Source organism: Phyllostomus discolor, chromosome 10 (genome assembly GCF_004126475.2).
Source record: "Phyllostomus discolor isolate MPI-MPIP mPhyDis1 chromosome 10, mPhyDis1.pri.v3, whole genome shotgun sequence".
Taxonomy (NCBI): Eukaryota; Metazoa; Chordata; class Mammalia; order Chiroptera; family Phyllostomidae; genus Phyllostomus; species Phyllostomus discolor.
Window position 1 is genome coordinate 47,428,768 of NC_040912.2, and position 26,297 is coordinate 47,455,064.

At 39.6% G+C, this 26,297-nt stretch overlaps 1 protein-coding gene and 1 pseudogene across 1 annotated transcript; both read left to right on the forward strand.

Annotated features, from left to right (window-relative positions):
- The first annotated feature begins 3,895 nt into the window (after positions 1-3,895).
- LOC114508150 (60S ribosomal protein L12-like) lies at positions 3,896-4,480 on the forward strand. The gene is given in 2 exon segments (XM_036010326.1): positions 3,896-4,213; positions 4,216-4,480. Coding segments are annotated over 2 exon segments (495 nt in total). The 5' UTR covers positions 3,896-3,942; the 3' UTR covers positions 4,440-4,480.
- Positions 4,481-18,511: 14,031 nt separating this feature from the next.
- LOC114508004 lies at positions 18,512-19,559 on the forward strand (annotated as a pseudogene).
- The last annotated feature ends 6,738 nt before the right edge of the window (positions 19,560-26,297 follow it).

Below are 26,297 nucleotides of genomic sequence, written 5' to 3' on the forward strand. Positions count from 1 at the left end.
TGCATTCCCCCAGTACTTCCATGTGCTCACCAGCATAGAGGCTCTTCAAACCCTAAACCCCATCCTCTAGGATTTTTAGGGAGGCCTCATTCCATAGTCATGATTGGTTAAATTATTGGCCATTGTCAATTAATTCAACCTCCAGCCCCTCTTTCCTCCTTGGAGGGTGGGAATGAGACTGAAAGTTTCAGTTCTGTAATCACATGGTGCGTTCTCCAGGCAGCTAGCTTCCATCCACAGTGAAATAGCCTGTGCCATTTGCTATCATGGTACCATTTGCTGAGCAAGCCTATGACCATGTTAAACATGTCTGCCATTTTACTCTTCTGAGCTTATTTCCCCAGGACTGGAAAACAAGTTGAAAAACAAGAACAGAACATGACTAACCACCCCCCACAGCTACAAGCAAAAAATAACATTAGAGCAAACTGCAGGTTCTGCGAAATCAGTGGAAACCTCCTGTGTTACAATTCCCCTAACAGCCCAGCAGCCACATAACAGCAACTCCCCATTTTATAATTTAATAAAAACTCAAAGCCCTACATCTCACTCCTAGTGTATCTCTCCACACTTAAGCCCCTTTACTCTCTTGGAAAGTGAATAAAACTTTGCCCTCTGAATTTTCTTCTCTTGTGAATTCTTTCGCAGCCTGTGTCACTGGCCACCCTAGTGTTTTGGTGGTCCCTATAGGGACATTCTCTATTTCTCCCTCTCCTTTGCTTCCTGAGACAACTAGCAGAGCGGTGGGCAGTGGAAGCTTGTCCCAGGCTTATCCTCTAACCTCATCTCTGTGAGGTTTGGAGAGAGGATTCTAATCCTTTTCCATCTCTCTGGACCCTGTGGACAGCCTCCTTCTCACCTCCTACACAGCCAGCGATTGATAAGTCTCTCTGAATCTCAGGATGAAAACATTAGCTTTGTTGAAAGTGATAGCTTAGTACTCCTCCTCCCCTCTCTCACTGTTATAAATCCTGTCACTGTGTTTATCGCTTTCCCAGGGCGTTGTCGGCAAGGGAAGCCTCCAACCATTTTCCTGCTGAGTTCAGTCTGCTCTCAGACTCATCAACAGCTGACTCTGGGACAGATCTTTGCTCGCTCTACCTTCAGGCTTGAGGATGCTCAACTCTGATGGCAGATCTCTAGGTCATTTGAATTGGGGGTGCCCTGAAGAGGATTGAAAAATCCTTTCCCTACCCTGCTTCATCCATATCCCTGAGATATCCTTCTCTTTTCTTTTTCACTATGGGCAATATTCAATCAGCCCCACCCAAGAACACCCCATTGGGATGTCTACTTAAGAACTTCAAGGTTCTGGGACTTATCAATGTCAAGCCCAAGTGCTTGATTCTCTATTGTCATATGGCCTGCCCCAGTATAAACTGGGTAACCAGAAGGTTTGGCCCACAGACAGATCTCTTAACTATAACAAACAGTATTCTCCAACTTGACTTTTACAGTCACCATCTCAATTCCATACTTTAATTCTTGAGAGGAAGAGACAAGATTTTAACTTCAGCAGGAATTCCAGGCCTCTTTCTCCTAACTATGCCTCTTCACTCAAATTTGCCTCACTCATAAGTTTTTCCCCCTCTTTTTCTACCATGAAATTGTGTTTATAAAAGTCAATATAAGGAGTACTGGCTGCTTACTTTTTTTCTAATCATTGGAAATTGAGGTTTCTAAGAGTTAAAATTTCAAATTAAATTGGAAAGAAATTGTATGGTTTTAGTAATAGAAGGCATAAAGCATGGAGATGCAATTTTGAAGGGCAAGGATAGGAACTAAGTTATTCTAAAGATGGTTATTTCTGAATAGATAAGAATGTTTGTGAAAGTTATATAAAGGTTTATAGAAGATTGTAGAAGGTTGTAAAGAAAGAAACCTCAGTCAGACTCTAATACCTCCTCCACCTAATTTCTCTCTGGTGACATTATTTGATGCCTCTGGTGGTACCTGGAGCTGTTTTCATTCTCAAACGTGTTTTCTCTCTCTGCTTGCCACAGTGGCTGTCTCAAATGGGCTTTCTATTGAGTCCCCTGTCTGAGTGGGTTAAATCCATTCCCAGGGCGTTATCTGGCTGGTGCTCTTGTCATTGGTAAGGTCACCCTCAGGCACAGGGTAAACACATCCATCTTTTTGTATTTCTCTGCTGGTGTGGACTATAACTCCAAGTCCTCCATCTGCAACATTTATCTTCTGTTCCTGGATTTCTGACGTTTCTGGGGCCCAGAGCAGCCCCTCCCAGGCTCTTCTCTGCTACTTGATTCCTTGGATTGAAGCCAAGACTTTCTTTATTTCCACCACTCATTTACAGTCATCAGGTCTTCCTGCTTGGTATTTAGGACCTTCCATCTCCTTTTCCAGTTCTTAAAACTTGTCAAAAGCAAATGAGAAAGCAAAAAGGAAAAAGGACTCACAGACAATGACAACAGTGTGGTGGTTGCTGGGGGGAGGGGGTATAAGGGGACTCAGTGGCAATGGAAAAAATACAATAAAGATTAAATTTAAAAAACAAATGAGAAAAATCTGTGCTTTCTCTACAAAAATTAGTAATTCAAATTATGTGTATGGTCTTTTATGCAATGTGTGTTTGTCTATTACATGTAGTGCACTTTCTGCCTCTGGATGGCATTACCAGGGTGTAATGTTTTATTGACCTAAAGAAATTAAGTACTGATATAAATTACACAGGATCCTGTGGTTTGGACAAACTAATATCAAAACTGGTTTTAAATTTGGTTAATTTTTTAGAGTTATTACCCAAAAAATATGTTGTTTTTGCCATAAGGTTATATTATGAGCTTTTCATTAAACTTGTTTGATAACCTTTCCAAAGTTTAAATTTTAAGAGACCTTTCAACTGAGAAATGACTTTGGGTTGTTCCAATGGGCCCTGAAATATCTCCAGGATAAAAAAGAAGTTTCTGAACTAATTAAGCCTATTTAATATGCTTAAAATTACTTGGAAAGCTTTGCCAGATAGAATAATAATATGTTCTGTTTATATACATATATTTTTATCAATAAGATATTCTAGAAATTTTAAACTGCCCTAGGAAGAAACCCAAAAATTCAAAGCTAAGTTTACACAGTAAACTCTCAGGAGTATCAGGTATCCTCTGTTAGTGACACCAGCCAAGCTAAGAATGGTGGTTCCCTGAGGGGACATCAAGCAGTAGTACTCTGGATATTTGTGACCCACAAATTGGGAATTTGTGAATTGTTTTCAATGCTCAATACACACTTCTGATAAGTCATGTACAGCAAGCATTTTAAAACCTTGCATACTGCTTGGTTTTTGTTTTTGTTTTTTTTTTAAAGATTTTATTTATTTATTTTTAGAGAGGGAAGGGAGGGAGATAGAGAGAGAGAGAAACATCAATGTGTGGTTGCTGGGGGCCATGGCCTGCAACCCAGGCATGTGCCCTGACTGGGAATCGAACCTGCGATGCTTTGGTTTGCAGCCCGCGCTCAATCCACTGAGCTACGCCAGCCAGGGCTGGTTTTTTTATATATATTGAGATTGTGTGTTAAATCTAAAAATACAGGCTCTATATTGTTCTTTTATATCATTTCATAGTAATTATTACTTACCAACAAATTGTTACCTTGAAATATTATATTTTACAAAGAAACAAAGTTCTTTATCAATTGTATTTCAATCAAATCTGTAACCATGTCATTTTATTTGTTATTTATAAACAGTCATTGTTTTAATCTAATGTATTTGCAAATATATTGTCTTTGGAAAAGTTCATAAAAAAATCTGACTTACTCTAAATTACAGGTATCTAAGTAGGTCATATCTTTGAAATAAATGAAGATTTATAGGACCCTAAAGAATAACTGGATTTCTTTCTGCTTTCAGCTCAGAGGAAGTGAAGTTTCAACTTTCTTTGGTCCTCCGGAATCCAGGCTCATCCCACACCAGCTGTCTCCACCATGCCTCTGAAGTTCAACTCCAACGAGATCAAAGTTGTTTACCTGAGGTGCACTGGAGATGAAGTCAGTGCCAAGTCTGCCCTGGCCCCCAAGTTTGGCCTCTTGGGCCTGTCTCCAAAAAAGGTTGGTGATGACATCATCAAAGCAACCAGTGATTGGAAGGGTCTGAGTATTACAGTGAAACTGACCATTCAGAGCAGACAGACCCAGACTGAGGTAGTGCCTTCTGCCTTTGCCCTGATCATAAAAGCCCTCAAAGAACCACCATAGTCTGAAAGAAGCAAAAAAGCATTAAGCACAATGGAAATATCACTTTTCATGAGATCATCAACACTGCCCGAGAGATGTGGCACCAGTCTTTAGCTAGAGAACTCTCTGGAACCATTGAAGAGATCCTGGGGACTGCCCCGTCTGTGGGCTGCAGTGTCAATGGCCGCCACCCTTATGACATCATAGATGACATGAACAGTGGTGTGGTGGAATGCCCAGCTAGTTAAGAACTACAAAGGAAAATTTTCAATTAAAGATCATTTGACAACCAAAAAACGAAAAAGAATAACTGGATTCATGGAAATATGGCAAGTAACCAAGACAAACAAAATTGGTTATATGGGACTAAGTGAACTTACTGAGGATAGTTATTATTCTTATGAATTTTTTCAAAATATTGCTAATTTTAAATCATTTTGTTTTCCAGCTATAAGGAAACTTGGTGTTTTTTCCTAAAGCAATCAATGTTATACCTTCATAAGCAATATTAAAACATTTATATTTTTCACCCTACCTAATCCCTCCAGAATTCAGCAACTCTTAATCAGTGAGTATTATTTTCATGGCAATACATTTGTTTGCATAAATCTAATAGGAATCCGTTATGTTTATAGTAGCAACGGTTTCCGAATGTGGCTTTAATAACCCAGTCTTTGTTTGGGATGTTATGATCGAAAGAGTCATGCCTGGACTCTGGATGTCACCAGAAAGCTTTGAGGAATTAAGATTGGCTTTTGAAGCCAATAAGAGCCCCTTGAAGAAATAGCCTGGTGCCTTGCTTTGTCATGTGATTCATGGCAGTCTTTCCAGCTAAGGGAGAAATATTTCTTTCCTGAAAGATGGCAAGGAAGGGAACTGAAGACATTTTGGGGACCTCAAAAACTTGAGGAATCCACCCAAACCTATAGTATTGCAAGCAAAGCCAGATGGCAACTGTGCCCTGAAGGGCTAAGTAAAGTTCAGTCAAGGATCCTTGTGAAATTCCAGCAAATCAGATATGAAAAAGCCTATATGATCAATTACCATTCTTGTTGTGTTCATGCAAATAATCAGGCCAAATTGAAACTGGACTTAATGCAGGCTCTTTAATAAAAAATGAGGGTTAAATTTTAGAGATAGGAATTGTATCTCATTGGAAATCACAATGCTAAGTTGTCACCCACAAACTGAATTAAGTCCTAATTTTTCTAGTTTTCTTCCAAGGCATATATCAACCAGGGGGAATGCAGTCTCAAATCAGGATCTTAACTGGGTCTATCAAACTGGGACACATGAAAGACAAGAGGGAGAGAATAAAAATCCTACCTTTTCTTAGGGGCAATTAACTGAAACTCTACAAAAGTGCACACACATCGACCCTGAGTCTTCTGAGGGCCACACACTTCTGGGGATGCTTTTTTTCTAGCAGGCGACTACAGACATCAGGAAAAAGCTACAAAAACTAGCCTTGGGACCCCAGACCCCCAGTGATTGGCTGGTAGAAACACTTTTCAATGTCTTTAATAATCAAGACAGGGCAGGAGAGCACAAAGCCACAGATAGGAACAAAAGACTCACTTGTCAGCTACGGCTTTAAACTCTATGCCAACTCAAAGTCACCTGCCCCCCCGCCAACTGCAAGGACAACAAAGGGGCAGGGCTATTCCTACAGGCAAGGAGGATACTGGAATGGAGTGACTACAGAAAATTAAGCTCAAATACCTCCAGAACTGTTCCCCCTCTGGAAGAGGGAAGGCCATTGAAAAGGTGAGTGTTCTAGGCTCTGAAGGAAACCTAGTGACTCCAAAAGTTGATGGTGTCCAAAGCCTCTCATAACCCCCACCAACCATCTCATCATCACACTAGAGGAGCCTCAGGTGACTCTTGATGAGGAAGGTCAGCCGATTATAGTTTATAAGATATGGGGGCTTCTCGCTCTACTCTGATCCACTCACTAGCACCTCTTCCTTCCAAAACCTGTTTGATTACTGGGGTAAAGGGGCATCCTCAATGCTACCATTTCACATCACCCCTCAGCTGCTGCATCAGGAGGATTTGACTGGTGGGATTTTTAAGGCCAATATCTGGTCCTGGTTTTCCTGGCTTATTCCCTTCCTAATTCCCTACACCTATTGTAGGTGTAGGACCTACAATAACCTGGCAACTGTAATTATGATGTGCCTTGGTGTATTCCTCCTTGGGCCCAACTTCTTTGGGACTCTATGAGCTTCCTGGAATTATATGTCTATTTCCTTCTCCAGATGAGAGAAGTTTTCTTTCATTATTTTTTCAAATAGGTTTTCAATTTCTTGCTCTTCCTCTTCTTTTTCTGGTACCCATATGATTCAGATGTTGGAAGGTTTAAAGCTGTCCTGGAGGTTTCTCAGCCTCTCCTCATTTTTTTGAATTCTTGTTATTTCATTCTGCTCTGTTTGGTTGTTTATTTCTTCCTTCTGGTCCACATCATTGATTTGAGTCCTGGTTTCCTTCCTGTCACTGTATTTTTCTTTATTTCACTTTGCATAGCCTTCACTTCTTCCTCTATTTTTTGACCATATTCAATAATTTCTGTGAGCATCTTGATTACCAGTGTTTTGAACTATGCATCTGATAGGTTGGCTATCTTTTCATCGCTTAGTTCTTTTTCTGGAGTTTCGATCTGTTCTTTCATTTCAGCCACATTTTTTGTCTTGGTACAGCTATTACATGGTAAAGGGCAGAGCCTTAGGTATTCACCTGGGCAGGGTAACACACTTTGGCTGTATTGTGGCCCTGTATGTGGGGGAGGGGTCAGAGAGGAAATAATGCCACTTGCTCAGCTCTCACCCCAATTTCAAGAGACTGGCAGTTTCTTTCACTACCACCACCCCCACAGGTTTTTACAGCCAAGGGTTCTGATACTGTATTTTGCCCACACTGTAACCCTGGTTTGTGTAGTCTGTCTCACTCCCATTTTTCCTCACAGTTTTTCCGCACAGAAATATGGGACCACCCTGTCTGCCAGCTACCGCCTTGCCACATGTCCTCTCCACCACAGCTGCCTGTCTCTGATGCTCCTACCAGTCTGAATGAATGTTTCTTCTTTAATTGCTTGGTTGTCAGACTTCCATACAGTTCCATTTTCTGGAAGTTCTACTTGTTTTTGTTTTTAAATTGGTTGTTTCCTTCTTTTGGTTGTACAAGGAGATGAAGCATATCTACCTATACCTCCATCTTGGCCAGAACCCTTTGTGAATTCTTTAACAGCTTGTGTCACCAGCCATCCTAATACTCAGGTGCTTCCCAGTCACCTCACTCACATAATAAAAGACTTTATCACTCTCAACACAGAAAATTCAAAGTTTGAGAGCCTTGAGTCAGGAACTGGAAGACCAAATATAAATATAAAATATATTTTTGATCATCTGAATCCTGTCCAAAAAACAAATTTTAACTGAGTAAATTTGAAGACCTAATTGGCTTTCTTAAGCAAGTCATGAATCATAAAGCATCCCACCTAGCAACTAGAAGGGCACTCTGAATTGTCCAAAATGGAAGGATTTTTGTTTTTGTTTTTGTTTTTTCATGAAGAAGGGTGGAGCAAGGGAACCATTAACAAAAGAAATCCCTATTGGGACATTTATTCTTTGGGGGAAAAGTAGAGAAAGGGTGTAGATTGCCTCTTTTTGCATGGGTGATAGAAATGGCCTATATGACAGATTACCTTACTGGATCTGGAGCAGAATATCCCAAACTGGTTGATTAAGATTTATGTTTATGAGAGAGGCTGAAACTGTACTTAGATCAGTTATTAAATCTAGGTTTGCTATCATGAGCTTTTAGCACAAGTGATGCCATTTTGGGTCTGTGGTCATTCTTTAACATGACCAAAAGTATAAATAATCAATATACTCCTTAGAAATCACAATGTCATTGTGAAAGAGGAATGCAACTTGGTTTATAATATTTTCAGTTCTTTTTAAATTTTTTAAAGTATATGTTATTGATTATGCTATTACAGTTGTCCTGATATTTCTTCCTTTACTCCCCTCCAACCAGGACCCTCCACTCCCTCAGATAATCCCCACACCATTGTTCATGTCCATGGGTTGTGTATATAAGTTCTTTGGCTACTCCATTACATATACTGTACTTTACATCCCCATTGTCATTCTGTTACTATCTATTTGTACTTCTTAATCCCCTCATCTCTTCATCCGTTCCCTCATACCCACCTCCCATCTGGCAACTATCAAAACACTCTTCTATCCATGATTCTCTCTGTGTTCTTCTTGTTTGGTTAGTTTATTTTTAGATTCAATTGTTAATAGCTATGTATTTGTTGCCATTTTATTGTTAATAGTTTTGATCTTCTTTTTGTTAAATAAGCCCCTTTAGCATTTCATATAATAATGGTTTGGTGATAATGAACTCCTTTAGTTTTTTCTTTCTTGGAAGCCCTTCATCTGCCCTTCCATTCTAAATGATAGTTCTGCTGGGTAGAGCAATCTTGGCTGTAGGTCCCTGTTTTTCATGACTTTCAATATTTTTTGCTAGTCCCTTCTAACCTGCAATATTTCTTTTGAGAATCAGCTGACAGTCTTATGGGAATTTCCCTGTACATAACTAACTTCTTTTCTTTTGCTTCTTTTCAGATTCTCTCTTTATCTTTAACCTTTGACATTTTAATTATGATGTGTCTTAGAGTGGGCCTCTTTGCATCCATCTTGTTTGGGACTCTGTACTTCCTAAACTTGCATGTCTATTTTGCTCAACAAATTAGGGAAGTTTTCTTTCATTGGTTTTTCTAATAGATTTCCAATCTTTTACTCTTTCTTTTCTATTTCTAGCACCCCCTAGGATGCAAATGTTGGAATACCTGAAGTTATCCCAGATGCTGCGTATACCATCCTCATTTAAAATTTTTTTTGGATTCTCTTTTCTTCTTGTTGTTCTGATTGGTTGGTATTTGCTTCCTTCTGTTCCAAATCATTGATTTGATTCTCAGTTTCGTCTGGAGTCTCTGGAGATCTACAAGGCAGGTCAAACAGTATTAGCCAGGTTGATGGAGTCTCAGATATGGTACCAGCTTGCCAGCTCTGTGGGGGAAGGGCTTAGGAAACAGACAATGGCCTCTGCTCACCTTGATGCCAGACACATCAGTTTCTTCCTGCATGCCACTAATGCCTTTCAAGCTGCTACCCTGGTGCTGAAGTTCAGAGGGATTGAGTCTGAATAGCTAAGTCCCTGTGTGGGTTCTTTAAGAGGAACTGCTTTGGGTGCCAAAATTTATTTATTTGTTTGTTTGTTTGTTTGTTTTTTACAGATTTTATTTATTCATTTTTAGAGAGAGGGGAAGGAAAAGAGAAAGAGAAGGAAAGAAAATCAATGTGTGGTTGCCTCTCACATGCCCCATACTGAGGACTTGGCCCACAACTCAGGCATGTACCCTGACTGGGAATTGAACTGGCTACCCTTTTGTTTGCAGTCTGATGCTCAGTCCACTGAGCCACACCAGCCAGGGCTAGTTTCCTCCAATGACTCAATCCCCGCTGATTTTTGCAGCCAGAAATTGTGGGAACTTATACTCCTGGCACTGGAATCCTGGCCTAGGTGTCCTGCTGTGGGGCTGGGACTCCTTGCTCCTGAGATATCCCTCCTGAATTTTTATCCATCATATGTGGGTGAGAGACCAGCCCATTCCATGTCTGCTCTCCTCCTACTACTCTGGATGGATATGGTTTCTTTAATTCCATAGTTGTTAGACTTCCATTTAACTCAATTTCTGATAGTTCTGAGTGATGGTTTTTGTATATTTTAGTTGTAATTTTGATGTGATTATGTGAAGAGGTGAGTAATGTCTGTCTGTGCTGCCATCTTGACTGGAAGTCTTATATATTCATTTCTAATTTTTTAAATACATATATTTTTTTACCCTCACCCCAAAACATTTTGTTTTTCATTGCTTTTATAAAGAGAGGATGAGAGAGAGGAATGGAGAGAGAGAAACATTGAGGTGAGAGAGAAGCATCAGTTGGTTGCCTCCCAAATGTGTCTGGAATGGGGATTGTACACTTCTGGACTCTAGTGGGAATCAAACCTGCAACCTAGGAATGTGCCCAGAATCAAACCCACAACTTTTTGGTTAGGAGATGATGCTCCAATGAAGTGAGCCACACTGGCCATGATTTCAGTTTTAATTGTCCAAAACACAGAAATAAGGCAAAGAGACAGCAGCATGTCCCTCTAAAGCACTGTTTAATAGGCCCATCAAAGTATTATTTAATAATTTAGGATCCAGGGATCAGCTTTTTTTTCTGTAAAGAACCAAATAGCAAATATCAGATTCTTGTTTAATTACAATTATTAAAAAATATAAAAGCTATTTTTAACTCATGAGCTACAACCTAATGGCCAATAGCTAAATTTGGCTGGCTAACACCCAGTCTGCAGACCTCATTCTAGGAGAAGTACCTTTGATTGTCTCAATATTGAGAAAAACCTACATTTTATAAACTCACATTAATTTGTAGAGTTTTTTCTCCAGTAGAGATAAAAATGACTTTTCTGGCAGAAATATAACACTAAAGTTATGGTTTTATTGTCATATATTATTAACCATATTTGTATCTAACAGAACAATCTTTTTCTTTTAAATTAAATGTTTAATTTTGAGATTATTATAGATTTACATTTAGTTTTAAGAAATAAAACAGAGAGATACTGTACTCTTTACCCAGTGGTAGTGATAATGGTACCAAGTGTTAGACTAGTGGAGTCAGACCAAACCTTTATTCAGCAACCTTGGCACTTGAGTTCTAGCTAAGAAAGAATTCAGAGTCAAATTCAAACTATACAAGAAAGTTTATTTAGAAAGTCACAGAGGTAGAAGAAGTGAGTTGTAAAACAAATAGGCTCAGGCAACAGCTCAGAAGTAAAAGAAGAGGCCCTTAGAGCTTAGGTGAGAAAAGGGTGAGGGTAAAGGTAATGCATTTGAAGGGAAGAGCAAGGGGTTGGAAAAGGCTCCTGTATGCTCTGGAGAGGGACAGCACACTGGGTCCTCCATCCTAAAGACGTTTAAGGATGGGGATTTTAGGAGAGGTCCCAGGGGAGGGGCTCTATAGAATATTCATCAGCTTTCCAAGTGTGTCCTTTTAGGGTTGTAGTTCCCACTGAATGGTAGGTGCCAGGGCAGAAGGTCATTAGTCAACATAGCTGGCTCTGATGTCAGCCATGGCACTGCTTGTCTGGTTTTGCTGCTTTTCTGGGCCTGGAGCTGAAACACAGCTGAGGCCTAGATGTATTTGATGTGGGTCAGAACCTCACTCTCCTGAAGGCTTAATACTTAAGGGCTATTCTCCAGACCTCTTGTTAGTTGCCCTTTAAGGGGGTCTAACCCATGTGACTAGCAACATGCCAGGGAAAGAAAGGTCAAGGGAGGGTCTTAACAGCATGACCAGTGATGTGTTAAGAGAGAAGAGGTTACCATTAAGGTGGGGTCCTTGTTTTCACAGTTTTGCCCCTTGCTAGGCCCCTGGGACTTTCTGTACCTGCCCCATTGTCTTTGCTCTGCTCATGTCTAACTACCTACCACAACAATGTCTTGCAAGACTATAGTACAATATCACACCCAGGATATTATTTGGTAGAGTCAAAATACAGAGAATTTCCATCACCACTAGGATCCTTCGTTAGCCATTTTACAGTCACACCCACTTTCCTCAAGACCTCACCTACTTCTTAAGCCCTGCCAGCCATTAATTTGTTCTCCATTTCTGTGCATCTTTAAGTATATAAGAGAATCATATACTGTGTAAGCTTTTAGGATTGACTTTTTCACGCTATAATTTTCTGGAGATTCATTCAGGTGAAAGGTAAACACTCTTACTTAAAATTCTTTGTTGAAGGGCCCATTAATATCCAGTTCTTCAAGTGCTCTTTGAGTTGGCCTTACTATTCTATTTGTCCCTTCACTAATGAGTTGGAAAAAAAAAACTTGGCTGTGTGTTCATTCTCTCTTTGTATGAGTTCTCTATTTAACTTTTTGAAAGTAATACTTTGACATAACTACTTATCCTGTGATTGCCCCCAGAAGACAGTTCCCACTTGGCTCAGTTTTTTCTTTTTTCTTTTTGAAAATGTGTATCTCGTCAGAAAAGATCACATCACCTTTCTATCCTTCAGTCACAATAAATACATAATTTGCTTTGTTTGAATTTCAAAGTAATGATAAGAAACATCGTCTCCAGTGACAGGTCATTTCTGTGAGATTTTGGGGTGAGTTAAAAGGAAAGAAATTTTTAAAATAACACTTTTATCCTAAGCCACTGGTTCTTTTATATTTTTATTTTTTAAGCAAAGCTTCCAACAGTATATCAAAAGAGAGACTGACAGTGATGAGAGGGGAGGGGATTATAGGGGCAAAGGGTGAAGGGTTTGCAGGAACAACTATAAAGGACACATGGACAATAACAAGGTGGGGTGGAAACAGGGGAAGGAGGGGGAGGACTGGGGTCATGGGGAGGGGTGGGGGAAAAGGCAGAAAAGTTTACTCGAAGAACAATAAAAAATGTATTTTTAAAAAAGAGAGGCTTATGAGTAATTGGTCAAAAAAACCCAAGTGTCTTTCAGGCTTTGATTTTTGCTTCTAGTGAGAAGCAGGTAGTTTATGATAGATCATCACTTAATAGAAAAGTTATGTTTTCTCAGACAGGAAGATTAGAAGCCATTTAGTCCACTGCATTCTTTTGGAGCATTACAATATAAATCTTCTTTTTAAAAAACCAAACAACAAAAATTTACACATAAGAAAGAATAGTATAACAAACTCCCATATAACCATCATTTAAATTCACTATTAGTAATATTTGGCCAATCTTGTTTTAAACATACCCATCACTTCCCCTAATTCAGCAAATACCATTTAATTTCATCCATAAATACTTCAGTATGTATCTGTAAGAGGTTTGACTCTTTTAAATATAACAATCCCATAATTACAAAGAAAAATAGTAATAATTCCTTAACATTATCCAATACCCAGTTTGTATTCAATTGTTTCCCATTGTCTTAAGCTTCTTTTTTTTTTCCAAATGATTGGAAATAGGATCTAAACAAAATCTTTGTGTATATTTGGTTGATTTTTAATGTGACTTATGTACTTATTTATTTTGTAACAGTTATATAAAGGTAAAATTGATATACATAAACTCTACTTATTAAAGTGAATAATTTGATAAGGTTTGACATAGTACCACAACAAAGATGATAAACATATCCATCACCCCCAAAAGTTTCCTCCTGCCCTTTAATAATCCTTCCTTCCCAATCTTTCTGCACATTCTCATCCCTAAGCAACCACCAATTTACTTTCTATAGATTAGTTTTCATTTTCTAAAATGTCTTAAAAATAAAATCATAGCATATGTATTCTTTTCTGATCTGGCTTCATTCCCTCAGCATAATTCCCTTAAAAAATTTTTTTTACTGTTGTTCAATTACAGTTGTCCCCATTTCCCCCCATTACTCTCCCCTGTCCAACCCCCCGCAACTGTCCTACATTCAATCCTCCCCTCCCCTTGTCCTTGTTGAAGGGTCCTTTATACATGTTCCTGGACTTGACCCTTTCCCTTTTTTCCTCCATTATCTACCTTCCCACTCCCATCTGGTCACTGTCAGTTTGTTCTTTATTTCCATATTTCTGGTTCTATTTTACTAGTTTGTTTGTTTTGTTCATTAATTTCCACTTATAGGTGAGATCATATGGCATTTGTCTTTCACCACCTGGCTTATTTCACTTAGCATAATACTCTCCAGTTCCAGCCATGCTGTCATGAAGGATAGGAGTTCCTTCTTTCTTTCAGCTGCATAGTATTCCATTGTGTAAATGCACCACAGTTGTTTGATCCACTCATTTACTGATGGGCACTTAGGCTATTTCCAGCACTTGGCTATTGTAAATAATGCTGCTATGAACATTGGGGTGCATAGGTTCTTTTGAATTGGTGTTTCAGGGTTCTTACAATATAATCCTGGCAATGGAACTGCCAGCTCAAAAGGAAGTTCCATTTTTAGTTTTCTGAGGAAATTCCATACTGTTTTCCACAGTGGCTGCAGCAGTCTGCATTCCCACCAACAGTGCACTACGATTCCCTTTTTTCCACAGCCTTGCTAGCACTTGTTTTTGAGATTCCTCTTTATTGCACAGTAAAATTACATTGTATGGATGTATCACACTTTTTATATTGATTCACCTATAGAAGGATACTTGGGTTGTTTCCACTTTGGGGCTATTACAAATAAAGCTGCTTTGTATAGCTGTGTAAAAGACTTTATATATATATGCACTTGTATTTCTCTTTGGTAAATACATAGTACAATCACTGGGTCATATGGTAGGTATGGGTTCAGATTTTAAGACAGCCTGGCTATATCGCTCAATTGATTAGAGCATAGTCCTATACACCAAGGTTATGGGTTTAATCCCTCATCAGGACACATATAAGAATTGACCAAATCCATCTTTCTCTCTCTCTATTTTCCTCTCTGCCTCAAAAAAATCAGTAAGTAGCCCTGGCTGGCATAGCTCAGTGGATTGAGCACGGGCTGTGAACTAAAGCATCGCAGGTTCGATTCCCAGTCAGGGCACATGCCTGCATTGCAGGCCAGGTCCCCAGTGAGGGCCACATGAGAGGCAACCAAACATTGATGTTTCTCTCTCTGTCTCCCTTGCTTCCCCTCTCTAAAAATAAATAAATGAAAATTTTTTTAAAAATCAGTAAGTAAAAAGAGACTACCAACTTATTTTCCAAAGTAGTTGTACCAATTTACAGTCTCTCCAGCAAGAGTATGAGCGCTATGAAGCTCCACATTTTCACCAACATTTTCTATGTTCAGTCTTTTACATTTTACATAGTCAAATTTCACTTATATTCAAAATATTAAAAAACAGAACTAATAAGTAAACAAAACAGAAACAGACCCATGGATACAGAGAATAAGCCAATATGTGCCAAAGGGATGGACTGTGGAGGGATCGGGGCTGGGGGTGAAGATAGCGAACCAGAGGAATTGCCTCCTGAAGAAAGCAACAAAACAACAACAAAAACAGAGGTCAAAGAAAGATTCTTAGTTGGTGTGAGTGCATGAGCAACCTTGACTTTTAAAAATACATGCATATAGGCCCTGGCTAGGTAGCTTAGTAGATTAGAGCATCGTTCTGATAAGGTTGGGGGTTCCATTTCCAGTAAGGGCATGTACAAGAATCAACCAATGAATGCATAAATAAGTGGAATGACAAATTGATGTTTGTTTTTCTCTCCCCCAAAAAATCAATAAATGAAAACAATTTTAAATACATGCAAGTAGATAAAAATAATATATTTTATTACTATATTAGAATTTATATTAGATAATAATATTATATTAGAAGGGCAGTATTTTTTTAAAAATCCAATTTTGTATATTCTAGTAGGTGAAGTTCTATTCTCCAACCACATTTATTTAAGGCCACATAGTCTTTCTAATCTTCAGTGAAACAGCATACAATGGGGCTACCAGTCAAGATGACAGCTTAGGCAAACATGGCTTGCCTCTTCGCACAGCCACATCAAAATTACAACTACAGAAGAACAACTATCTCCCAGACCCTTCAGAAATCAAGTTCAATAAAAGTTTGACAACTATGGAACTAAAGAAACCACATCCATTGAGACCAGTAGGAGAGGTACAGATGCAGAATGGGCTGGTCTCACCCATGTGTGGTGTATAAAAATTCAGGAGGGAAATCTTAGGAGTGAGGAGTCCCAGCCCCACACCAGATACCCCCCAACTCAGGGTTCCAGTGCCAGGCACATAAGTTCCCACAACTTCTGTCTGTAAAAACCAGCAGGGACTGAGTTGGTGGAAGAAACTTGTGTATCCCTGAGCAATTCCTCTTAAAAAATCCACACATGGACTCACCTACTCAGATTCACTCCTTATCAGCTCCAATATCTTGAAAAGCACCAGTGGCATTCTGGGAGAGGCTGAAGTGTCTGGCCTCAAGGTGAGCAGATGCCATTGTACCTGTTCTGAGCCACCCTCCCCCCCCCACCCCCACAGAACCACAGAGCCGGCAGTCTGATGTCATTATTGAGACTCCATCAACCTGGCTAACACTATTTGACCTGCCCTGGAGATCCACAGAGACTCTACCTCACCCATCATATGGGCTGACCCATGTTTCTCTTTCATATGAATGGCTGGTCTTGGCTCATGCTTCACAACTTCCTAAATCCTCTCAAACAAACAATAGCTGTGTCCAGTGAAATCCAGGCCAGGCACTAGGAGCAGCCTGATTAGTTTCACAGCTTGGCTTCACCTGGGAAACTCCAAACCCAGCACAATTAGCAGCCATCTTAGATTGCTTTATAACTCACAGGCAAAACACAGGTTGGGGCTGACCTTGGTCTGCACCACCTGGGAAACCCCAGGGCCAGTGTACCCAGTTGACAGTTACAGAACACATTGGAGGACAACCACCCTGCTCCTGTACAAGTGATCCTCCAAGGAGGACAGAGGTTGGTCGTCAGTGGTCACAGCCAATTGTTGCAGTTGACTGGCCTGGGTAAATCATTCCCATTGATCTACCAAAAGCAACCAAGACTGTTGTTTGGCAACCAGTGCAAGTAGGAAGGTGTACTCAGCCCACACGAAGGGTGCACCTTGAAAGCGCAGTTTGGGTAATAGAGGAGGCTGTGCCACTGGACCCTACAGAGAACACTTACTAAATTAGGGCACACTACCAAGACACAGAATCAAAGCAACTCTGCCTAACTCATAGAAACAAACACAGGGAGGCTGCCAAAATAAGGAGACAAAGAAACATGGCCCAAATGAAAGAACAGATCAACACTCCAGAAAAGGAAATAAAGATAAGCAATCTATTGGATGCAGAGTTCAAAACACTGGTTGTAAGGATGCTCATGGAACTTAGTGAGGACCTCAGCAGCATAGAAAAGATCTAGTAAGAAATGAAGCATACACTAATTGAAATAAAGAACAATTTAAAGGGGAACAACAGTAGAGTGGATGAAGCCAAGAATCAAATCAATGATTGGAACATAATGAAGCAAAAAACAATGAATCAGAACAGAAGAAAAAAAGAATAAAAAAAATGAGGGTAGTATAAACAGCTTCTGGGACAACTTCAAGACGCCCAACATTCACATCATACGAGTGCCAGAGGAGAAGAGAAAAAGCAAGAAATTGGAAATATATTTATTTAATATAAATAAATATATTTATTTGATAAATATATCAAATATTTATTTATCAATATTTATTTGATAAATATATTTATTTATATATTTGTATATTATATTTGTATATTATATATTTGTATTTATTTATATATATTTATTTATTTGATAAATATATTTATTTGAAAAACAAATAAAACTTCCCTAATTTGATGAAGGAAATAGATATGCAAGTCCAGGAAAAACAGAGAGTATCAATCAAATTGGACCCAAAGAGGACTACACCAAGACACATCATAATTAAAATGCCAAAGGTTAAAGATAAACAGGAAATCTTAAAAGTGGTAAGAGAAAAGCAGAGAGTTACCTGTAATAGAGTTCCCATAGGACTGTCAGTTGATTTCTCAAAAGAAATCTTGCAGGCAAGAAGGGGCTGGAAAGAAGTATTCGAAGTCATGAAAAGCAGGGATTTACAACCTATATTATTCTACCCAGCTATCATTTAGAATGGAAGGACAGATAAAGTGCTTCCCAACAAGGTAAAACTAAAGGAGTTCATCGTCACCAAGCCATTACTACATGAAATGTAAAGGGACTTACTTAAGAAAAGGAAGAAGAGCAAAACTATGAACATTAGAATGACAACAAATTCACAACTATCAATAACTGAATGTGAAAAATGAAAACAAACAAACAAAAAACCAAACTAAGCAAAAAAACAGAACAAGTACAGAATTATAGGTATGGGGATCATTTGGAAGATTATCAGCTGGGAGGGGGGAGGGGGAGAAAGGGGGAAATATTGTATGGATCAAGAAGCATAATTGGTAAAAAAAAAAAAATAGGGCAACATTAAGAATCGTATAGGAAAGGCAGAAGCCAAAACACACATGTGATGCATGGACACGAATTAAGGCAGGGAAGGCGGAAGAGAGGGCATTGCTGGAGAGAAGGGAGGTACTGTGCAAAGGGGGTAAAGGGAAAAAAATTCGGATGACTGTAACACCATAATCAATAAAATATACTTTAAAAATAAAAATAAAATATAAATTAAAAAAAAAAAAACAGCATACAGCAACAGATTGAATGCAAAAGCAGATATGAGCCCAGGCCAGCGGAGGCAACAGTGGCTTCTCCAGCCTGTGCTGCAGCCTGTGCCCTCTCCAGCCATCTACCCCAAGGTGAGAACTGGAGCTCTTTCCCTGCATCTTCCTCCACCTCCTCTTCCACCTTCCCCTTCCTCCTTCACCAACACAGGGGGCTCCCTCCCCTTCCTTCCTGATCCTATTGTTTGCCCCACCTTTACCCCACCCCCTCCTTTCTACCCCTCCCGCCTGCAGCTTTTGGCTTTCATTCATTCCCTGCCCCCCAACCAATAACCAAAGACTTAACCACTCTAAGTCCAGCTCCCCAGAACACTGCTCATCATAGACACCAGTGTGATTGAAGGTGTATTAAATATCACTCTCACCATCTGGCTTCTTATGCATGGAAAAGGAGCTGACAGTATCATCAAAAAGAAAGGAGAGTCATTTAAGAAGATGCCCAAGTAGAATGGTGCAACATCTCTTAAGGAAATTGTCCTGAAAGAATTATAACTTTGACTAGACCCTCCAATGCCATCTTCTGAGCCTTTGCTATGATCATTGACAACCTGGAAGAGGACATCAGCAGTTCTATGACCAATAGCACAGTTGCCAGTAGATCCCCAGTCACCCTGAGGCTGGTGGTCCTGCTAGTCAGTGTGTCTCTCTCATTGACAAAGGTGGTTGCTATGTCAAGGACATAGCAATTACAGGGGCCCAGGTCCAGGTGGCAGTGGATATGCTCCATATATCAACTGAGTGGGCCATCACTATTGCATGACCATCCCATAGCCATCCAGTTCCCTGGTCATCTTTGCAGGTGGCCAGGACAGGTGCAGACAGGACAGGCAGCAACAGCGTGAGCTTTCTCTGTACTACCCTGTCCCTGTGCCTCAACCCTGATCTGGAAGGACCACCTCTAAAGGCCTATACCATTCAATGACAGTATGCTATTCCACAGCCAGATTTGACCAAGCTGCACCAGATGGTAATGCAACAGTTTCATTTTCTCATGATGCATGGCAACACCAGATTCAATAGCATTGAAACCAGTTCTCTACAGGTGAAAAGCTATTGGAGTTTGGATGCATCCACTCAGACTATTTCTCATGAAATGATTTGATTGGCTGCATAATCCATGTCAAGGCACCACAATAAGATCCGTCTGATGCCTGGGTCGCAGGTCAAAATTGCAACCCAGTTAAAGGGATGTGCTGATAGGCTGGCTACCATCACTGGATCTGCTACCAGAATTAGCCTGGCTCAATACCTAATGAATGTCAGGCAATCTTTGGGATACATGTTGCGTGGGGAGGAGCTAGAACAATGCAGATTCATCCATAATCACTTTCTGCTATTCACCACCACCCATGATCCAGTTGTGTAGTTTCTGAACAGTCAGCAATTCCAGGTTTTAAATAGTTTTTAAATTTTAAGTTTCTATGCACTTTATCATCCACTCATGATTACTTTTAAAAAGATTTTATTTTTAGAGAGAGGGGGAGAGAAACATCAATGTGAGAGAGAAATATTATGTGAGAGAAACATCAATAAGTTGCTTCTTGCTTGCCCCCAAACAGGGGCCTGGCCAGTAACCCAGGCATGTGCCCTGACCAGAAATCTAACAAGTAACCTTTCAGTTTGCAGGACCACACCTAATCCACTGGGCCACACCAGCTACAGCTCAATTGTGATTTTTAAATTAAACCGTTTTAATTCCTTTATCTGTTCAGCTGTTAATGCTGAGATCCATATGTATTTTTATAAGTTTTTCCCTGTTGGGATTTCTTTTTTGGCTCATGTTTTTCTTTGTCATGTAAATGTAAAGGTGGAATATTAATATGTATCAGTTTAGTTCTCTTTTTAAAAATATATTATATTGATTATAGTATTACAGTCCCATTTACCCCCCTTTATTCTCCTCCAACCCGCACACCCCCCTCCCACCCATATTCCCCACCTTTAGTTCATGTCCATGGGTCATACATATAGGTTCTTTACCTTCTATATTTCCTATACTATTCTTAACCTCCCACTGTCTATTTTCTACCTATCATTTTTGTTTATTCATTATTCTGTGTTCCTTCTTCCCCTCCCCCTCCCCTCCCCCACTGATGACCCTCCATGTGATCTCCATTTCTGAGATTCTGTTCCTGTTCTAGTTGTTTGTTTAGTTTGTTTTAGTTTTTGTTCTCAGGTTCAGTTGTTCATAGCTGTGAGTTTGTTGTCATTATACTGTTCATATTTTGATCATCTTCTTTTTCTTAGATAGGTCCCTTTAACATTTCATATAATAAGGGCTGGGTGATGATGAAACCCTTTAACTTCGCCTTATCTGGGAAGTACTTTATCTGCCCTTCCATTCTAAACAATAACTTTGCTGGTTAGAGTAATCTTGAATGTAGGTCCTTGCCTTTCATGATTTGGAATACTTCTTTCCAGCCCCTTCTTGCCTGCAAGGTTTCTTGGGAGAAATCAGCTGATAGTCTTACGGGAACTCCTCTGTAGGTAACTGTCTTTTGCTGCTTTTAAGATTCTCTCCTTATCTTTAATCTTGGGTAGTGTAATTATGATGTGCCTTGGTGCATGCTTTCTTGGGTCCAACTTCTTTGGGACTCTCTGAGCTTCCTGGACTTTCTGAAAGTCTATTTCCTTTGCCAGATTGTAGAAGTTCTCCATTATTTTTTCAAATAAGTTTTCCATTTCTTGCTCTTCCTGTTCTCCTGACACCCCTATGATTTGAATGTTGGAACATTTAAAGTTGTCCTGGAAGTTCCTAAGCTTCTCCTCATTTTTTTGAATTCTAGTTTCTTCATTCTGTTCTGGTTGAATAGAACACAACACTGTTGGTCCCTGTAAATTTTCTTTATTTCACATAATGCAACCTTCATTGCTGCCTGGGTCTTTTTTATGCTGTTGAAGTACCCAGTAAGTTCCTGGAGCACCCTGATAACCAGTGTTTTGAACTGTGTATCTGATAGATTGGCTATCTCTTTGTCACTTAGTTGTATTTTTTCTGGAGCTTTGAACTGTTTTTTCATTTGGGGTCATTTTTTTTTTGTCTCAGTGGGCCTGTTACATAGTAAGGGGCGGAGCCTTAGTTGTTCACCAGGGCAGGGAAACCCAGGTGGCTGCATTGTGATGCTGTGTGTGGTGGAGGGGTCCAAAAAGGAACAGTGCCACTTGCTGTGCTCTCTGTGGGTTTTCAGTCACTTCCCTGGCTACCCACAATCAAATTGGGCTGTTCTGGTGCTAATTCCCAGGTGGGTGGGTTTATATACAGTCTAGGACCCTGTGGGTCTCTCCAATGAACTCTCCTGTGAGGCTGGGAGTTTCTCCTGCTGCCATCTCAACCCCCACAGGTTTTAGAGGCTTTAGAGCCCCTCAGTCAGAGGCTTTGAGGCTTTATTTCCCCACACTGGAACCCTGGGTTGTGTGGTCTGTCTCACTCCCTAGGTGTTTCTCCAGGTTTATCTGAACATGAGTGTGGGGCCACCCAGTCTACAAGCCACTACCTTGCCATGAGTTCTCTCCATCCAGCTGCGTGTCTCTGCCCCTCCTACTGGATGGATATTTCTTCTTTAACTCCTTGGTTGTCAGACTTCCCTACAGTTCGATTTTCTGTCAGTTCTTTTTGTTTTTAAATTTGTCATTGTCCTTTAGGTTGTGCAAGGAGGCACAATGTGTCTACCTATATCTCCATCTTAGCCAGAAGTCTCTACCATACTCTAGTTCTCTAATACCAGTAATTTAAAAAAAAAATAGAAGATAGACTGGGAAAAAAGCAGATATGAGAATGCAGCTATTTTCTATTAGCTCAGACATCAAAGAAACTTGGAAAAATGTAAAACTATGCCATTCTTCTAATTATTTTGGTCTTGGAAAATATAGTTGTTTCTGTGAAAGTATAATATGTAATGGGTTTATTATTTTTTAAGATAAAATTCATGCAAAATAAAATTTACCATTTTTACCATTTTGAAGCGAACAATTCATTGGCTTTTATTATATTCAAAATCTTGTGCAACCATCACCACCATCTAATTACAGAACATTTCTATCACCCCAAAAAGAAACCCTATAACTTCCAATTTTCACTTTACTCATTTCTGGCAACAACCAATGTATTTTCTGCCTCTATGAATTTACCTATTCTGGACATTTCATTTAACTGGAATCATACAATATGAGGCCTTTTGTGTCTGGCTTCTTTCACTTAGCATTATGTTTTCAAAGTTTATCCATATTGTAACATGTATAGTACTTCATTCCTTTTTATGGCTTGATAATATTCCATGTATGATATATAACATTTTGTTTAGTCATTCATCAGTTGATAGACATTTAGATTGTTTCCACTTTTTGGTTGTTTTAAATAATGCTTCTGTTAACATTTATGACTAAGTGTTTGTGTGAACATATGTTTTCATTTCTCTTAGGTGTATAGCTAGGAGTGGAATTGCTGAGTTCTTTGTTAACTCTGTGTTTAACTCTTTGAGGAACTGCCAAACTGTTTTCCACAGCAGTTGTACCATTTTACACTTCCCCACCTCCGGCAAAGTATGAGGGTTCCAATTTCTTTACATCTGTGCTAGTACTTTATTATTATTATTATTTTAAAGATTTTATTTATTTATTTTTAGAGAGAGGGAAAGGGGGGATAAAGAGAGGGAGAACAACAGCAATGTGGTAGGGAAACATCAATCGGTCACCTCTCATACATCCCAGTGATGGAAGCCAGGGTAGGATGTGCCCTGACCAGGAATAGAACCATCAACTTTTTGCTTTATAGGAGAACACCCAAACCACTGAGCCACACTGGTCAGGGCCACATTATTATTATTATTATTATTATTATTATTATTATATTTTTAATGATGGCTATCCTAGTGGATGTGAAGTGGCATCAATTGTGCCTTTGCTTTTTTTCTGACTGCTAATGATGTTGAGCATCTTTTCCTGTGCAAATTCGCAATCTGTACTTCTTCTTTGCAAAAATGTCTATTCAAATCCTTTGCCCATTTTTAAATTAGGTTCTTTCCTATTGTTGAGTTGTAAGGGTTATTTTTGTGTTCTGGGTACTAAACCTTTATCAGATATATGATTTGCAAATATTTTTCTTACATTCTGTGAGTTGTCTTTTCACTTTCTTGGTAGTGTCCTATGATGCAAAAGTGTTTTACATTTTTGATGAAGTCCAATTTGTCTACTTTTTCATTTATTCTTATGCTTTTAGTGTCATATCTAAGAAACTGTTTCCTAATCCAAGGTAATAAAGTTCTACACCTATACTTTCTTCTAAGAGTTTTACAATTTCAACTCTTACATTTATAAATTTAATCCATTTTGTGTGAATTTTTGTATAGGTATGAGGCAGAGGTCCAACTTTGTGCTTTTGCATGAGAATACTGTCAAAGAAAAAATTATCCTGACACTTGGTAATGACAAAAGAAAGACTTTATCCAAAAGACTACTGCAATAAAGTTTTGCAATAGGAGAAAGAGATTGGACTCAACTCTAAATACAATATGGAAAAGTTGGGGATTTATAACTCCAAGGAGTAGGAAGGAGGGGGTCAGGAGATAGACAATTACTAAAAGAAAGCTTCTGGTCAAGATGGCGAAGTAGGTAAATGTTGTGCTTGCCTCCTCCCATGACCACATCAAAATTACAACTAAAGCAAAACAACCACTGAAAGCCTATCTGAACAGATGTTCTATAACTAAGGATATACAGAAGAAGCCACGTCAAGGCTGATAGGAGGGGTGAAACTCAGACTGGTCTGGTCCTACACCCATGTGCCGTGCTTAAAAATCAGTAGAGAGATCTCAGCTGCAGAGGTTCTCCCTGAGGAGTGAGAGGTCTCAGCGCAGGGAAGAGAAGTTCCCATAACTTCTGGCTATAAAAACCAGTGGAGATTGGGGTTGAGCAAGATGGAGGACTTCTGGAGTCCCACACATTCCTTTTAAAGGGTCCAAGCAGAGACTTATGGCTAATGGATTCACTGGCTGTGAGCTCTAGCACTGGGGTGCCAGCTTGAAAAACACCAGCGACATACACTGGGGAGGAACTGAATTTTCTGGCTTTAGGGCAAGGACTGGAGGGGCAACTTTCTTCCAGACAAAAGTGCTGTCAGAGACCATTGTTCCCTTGTTGATCCCAAGCTTATCCAGCCTGCTTGTACAGGGAGCCACCAAATCTAATTCTCCATCAACATAACTAACACCTTTTGTCCCACCCTGGTCATTCCCTGAGACCCCACCCAACCTGATTATTGGCCTCACCCAAGCTGCTTCCAGAGGCTTTTGCATACAAATGGACTGTCTTAGCTCATGCTATGGATTTCTGTAAAATCTCTCAAAAGTTCACAAACCTCAAATAAGCATCATCTGGCATCTTCACACCTGTACCTCTTGCTAAGAAGGCTCAAACCTAGTACTAGTGGAAGCTGGCCTCAGTTTACAGCTTAGCCTACTCCAGGCATATCCAAGTCCAGGACAAGTGGCAACCATCTACAGATCACTTTGTAGCTTATACCAAGTGGCCCAGGGTAAGGGCACAAGCAGTAGTTGACCTTGGCCTACACGTCAGCCCTTTGCAAGAGGCCCCCAAAGGAATATCTGGTAGCCAGCTTCATACCACACCAGAGTACCATTCAACCACCTCCACATACTACTCACCCAAAGGGCAAACTCAGCAGGTACCAGAGTCCCACTAAAGTAAATTCTACTTCATAGGGTCAGCCCCTGCACAACAGCTTCTCCCCCTTCTATAGTGAGGGCCAGTACTTACAACCAATCAATCTGGGGTTCAATACCTCCTGTTTATGTGCAAAGAGTAATCAAGGCTCAACTACAACATAAAGTGCACACAACCCACACAAAGGACAAACTTGGAGCACTCAGTTCAGGTGACCAGGGACACCTACTACATAAGGCTACTCTACCAAGCCTGGAGATGTAGCAGCTTTGCCAAATACATAGAAACAAACACAGGGAGGCAGCCAAAATGAGACAAAGAAACATGTCCCAAATGAAAGAAGAAAAAAAAAAACTCCAGAAAAACAACTAAACAAAATGGAGACAAGCAATCTACCAGATCCACAGTTCAAAACACTGGTTATAAGTTGCTCAATGATTTCAGTGAGAAGTTCAATACAGAGAAAGGAAACATTAAAATGGGGATAGGAACATTAAAAAAATAGTCAGAAATGAATAATACAATAACTGAAGTGAAGAAAACATTAGAGGAAATCAACAGTATCTGAAGCAGAAGATCAAATCAGCAATTTAGAAGATAGGTTGCAGGAAACACCCAATCAGAACAACAACAACAAAAAAGATTCCCCCCCAAAATGCTGATACTTTAACCGGGAGAACATCATGCATACTAGCATTCACATCATAGGGGAACTAGAAAGAGAAGAGAGAGAGCAAGGAATTGAAAACCTATATGAAGAAATAATGAGCTGAAACTTTCCTAAACTAGTGAAGAAAATAGACTTACAGGCCTGGGAAGTACAGAGAGTCCCAAACAAGATGAACCAAAGAGGCCCACATCAAGACACATCACAATTAAAGTGCAAAAGGTTAAAGACAAAGCAAAAATCTTAAAAGCAGCCATAGGAAAGTAGTTAGTCACCTAAAAGAAAGCTCCCATACAACTCTAAGCTATTCTCTCAAAAGACACTTTGCAGGCCAGAAGGTACTGACACAAAATGTTCAAAGTGATGAAAAGCAAGGATGTACAGCCAAGATTACTCTACCAAGCACAGCTATCATTTAAAATTGAAGAACATATT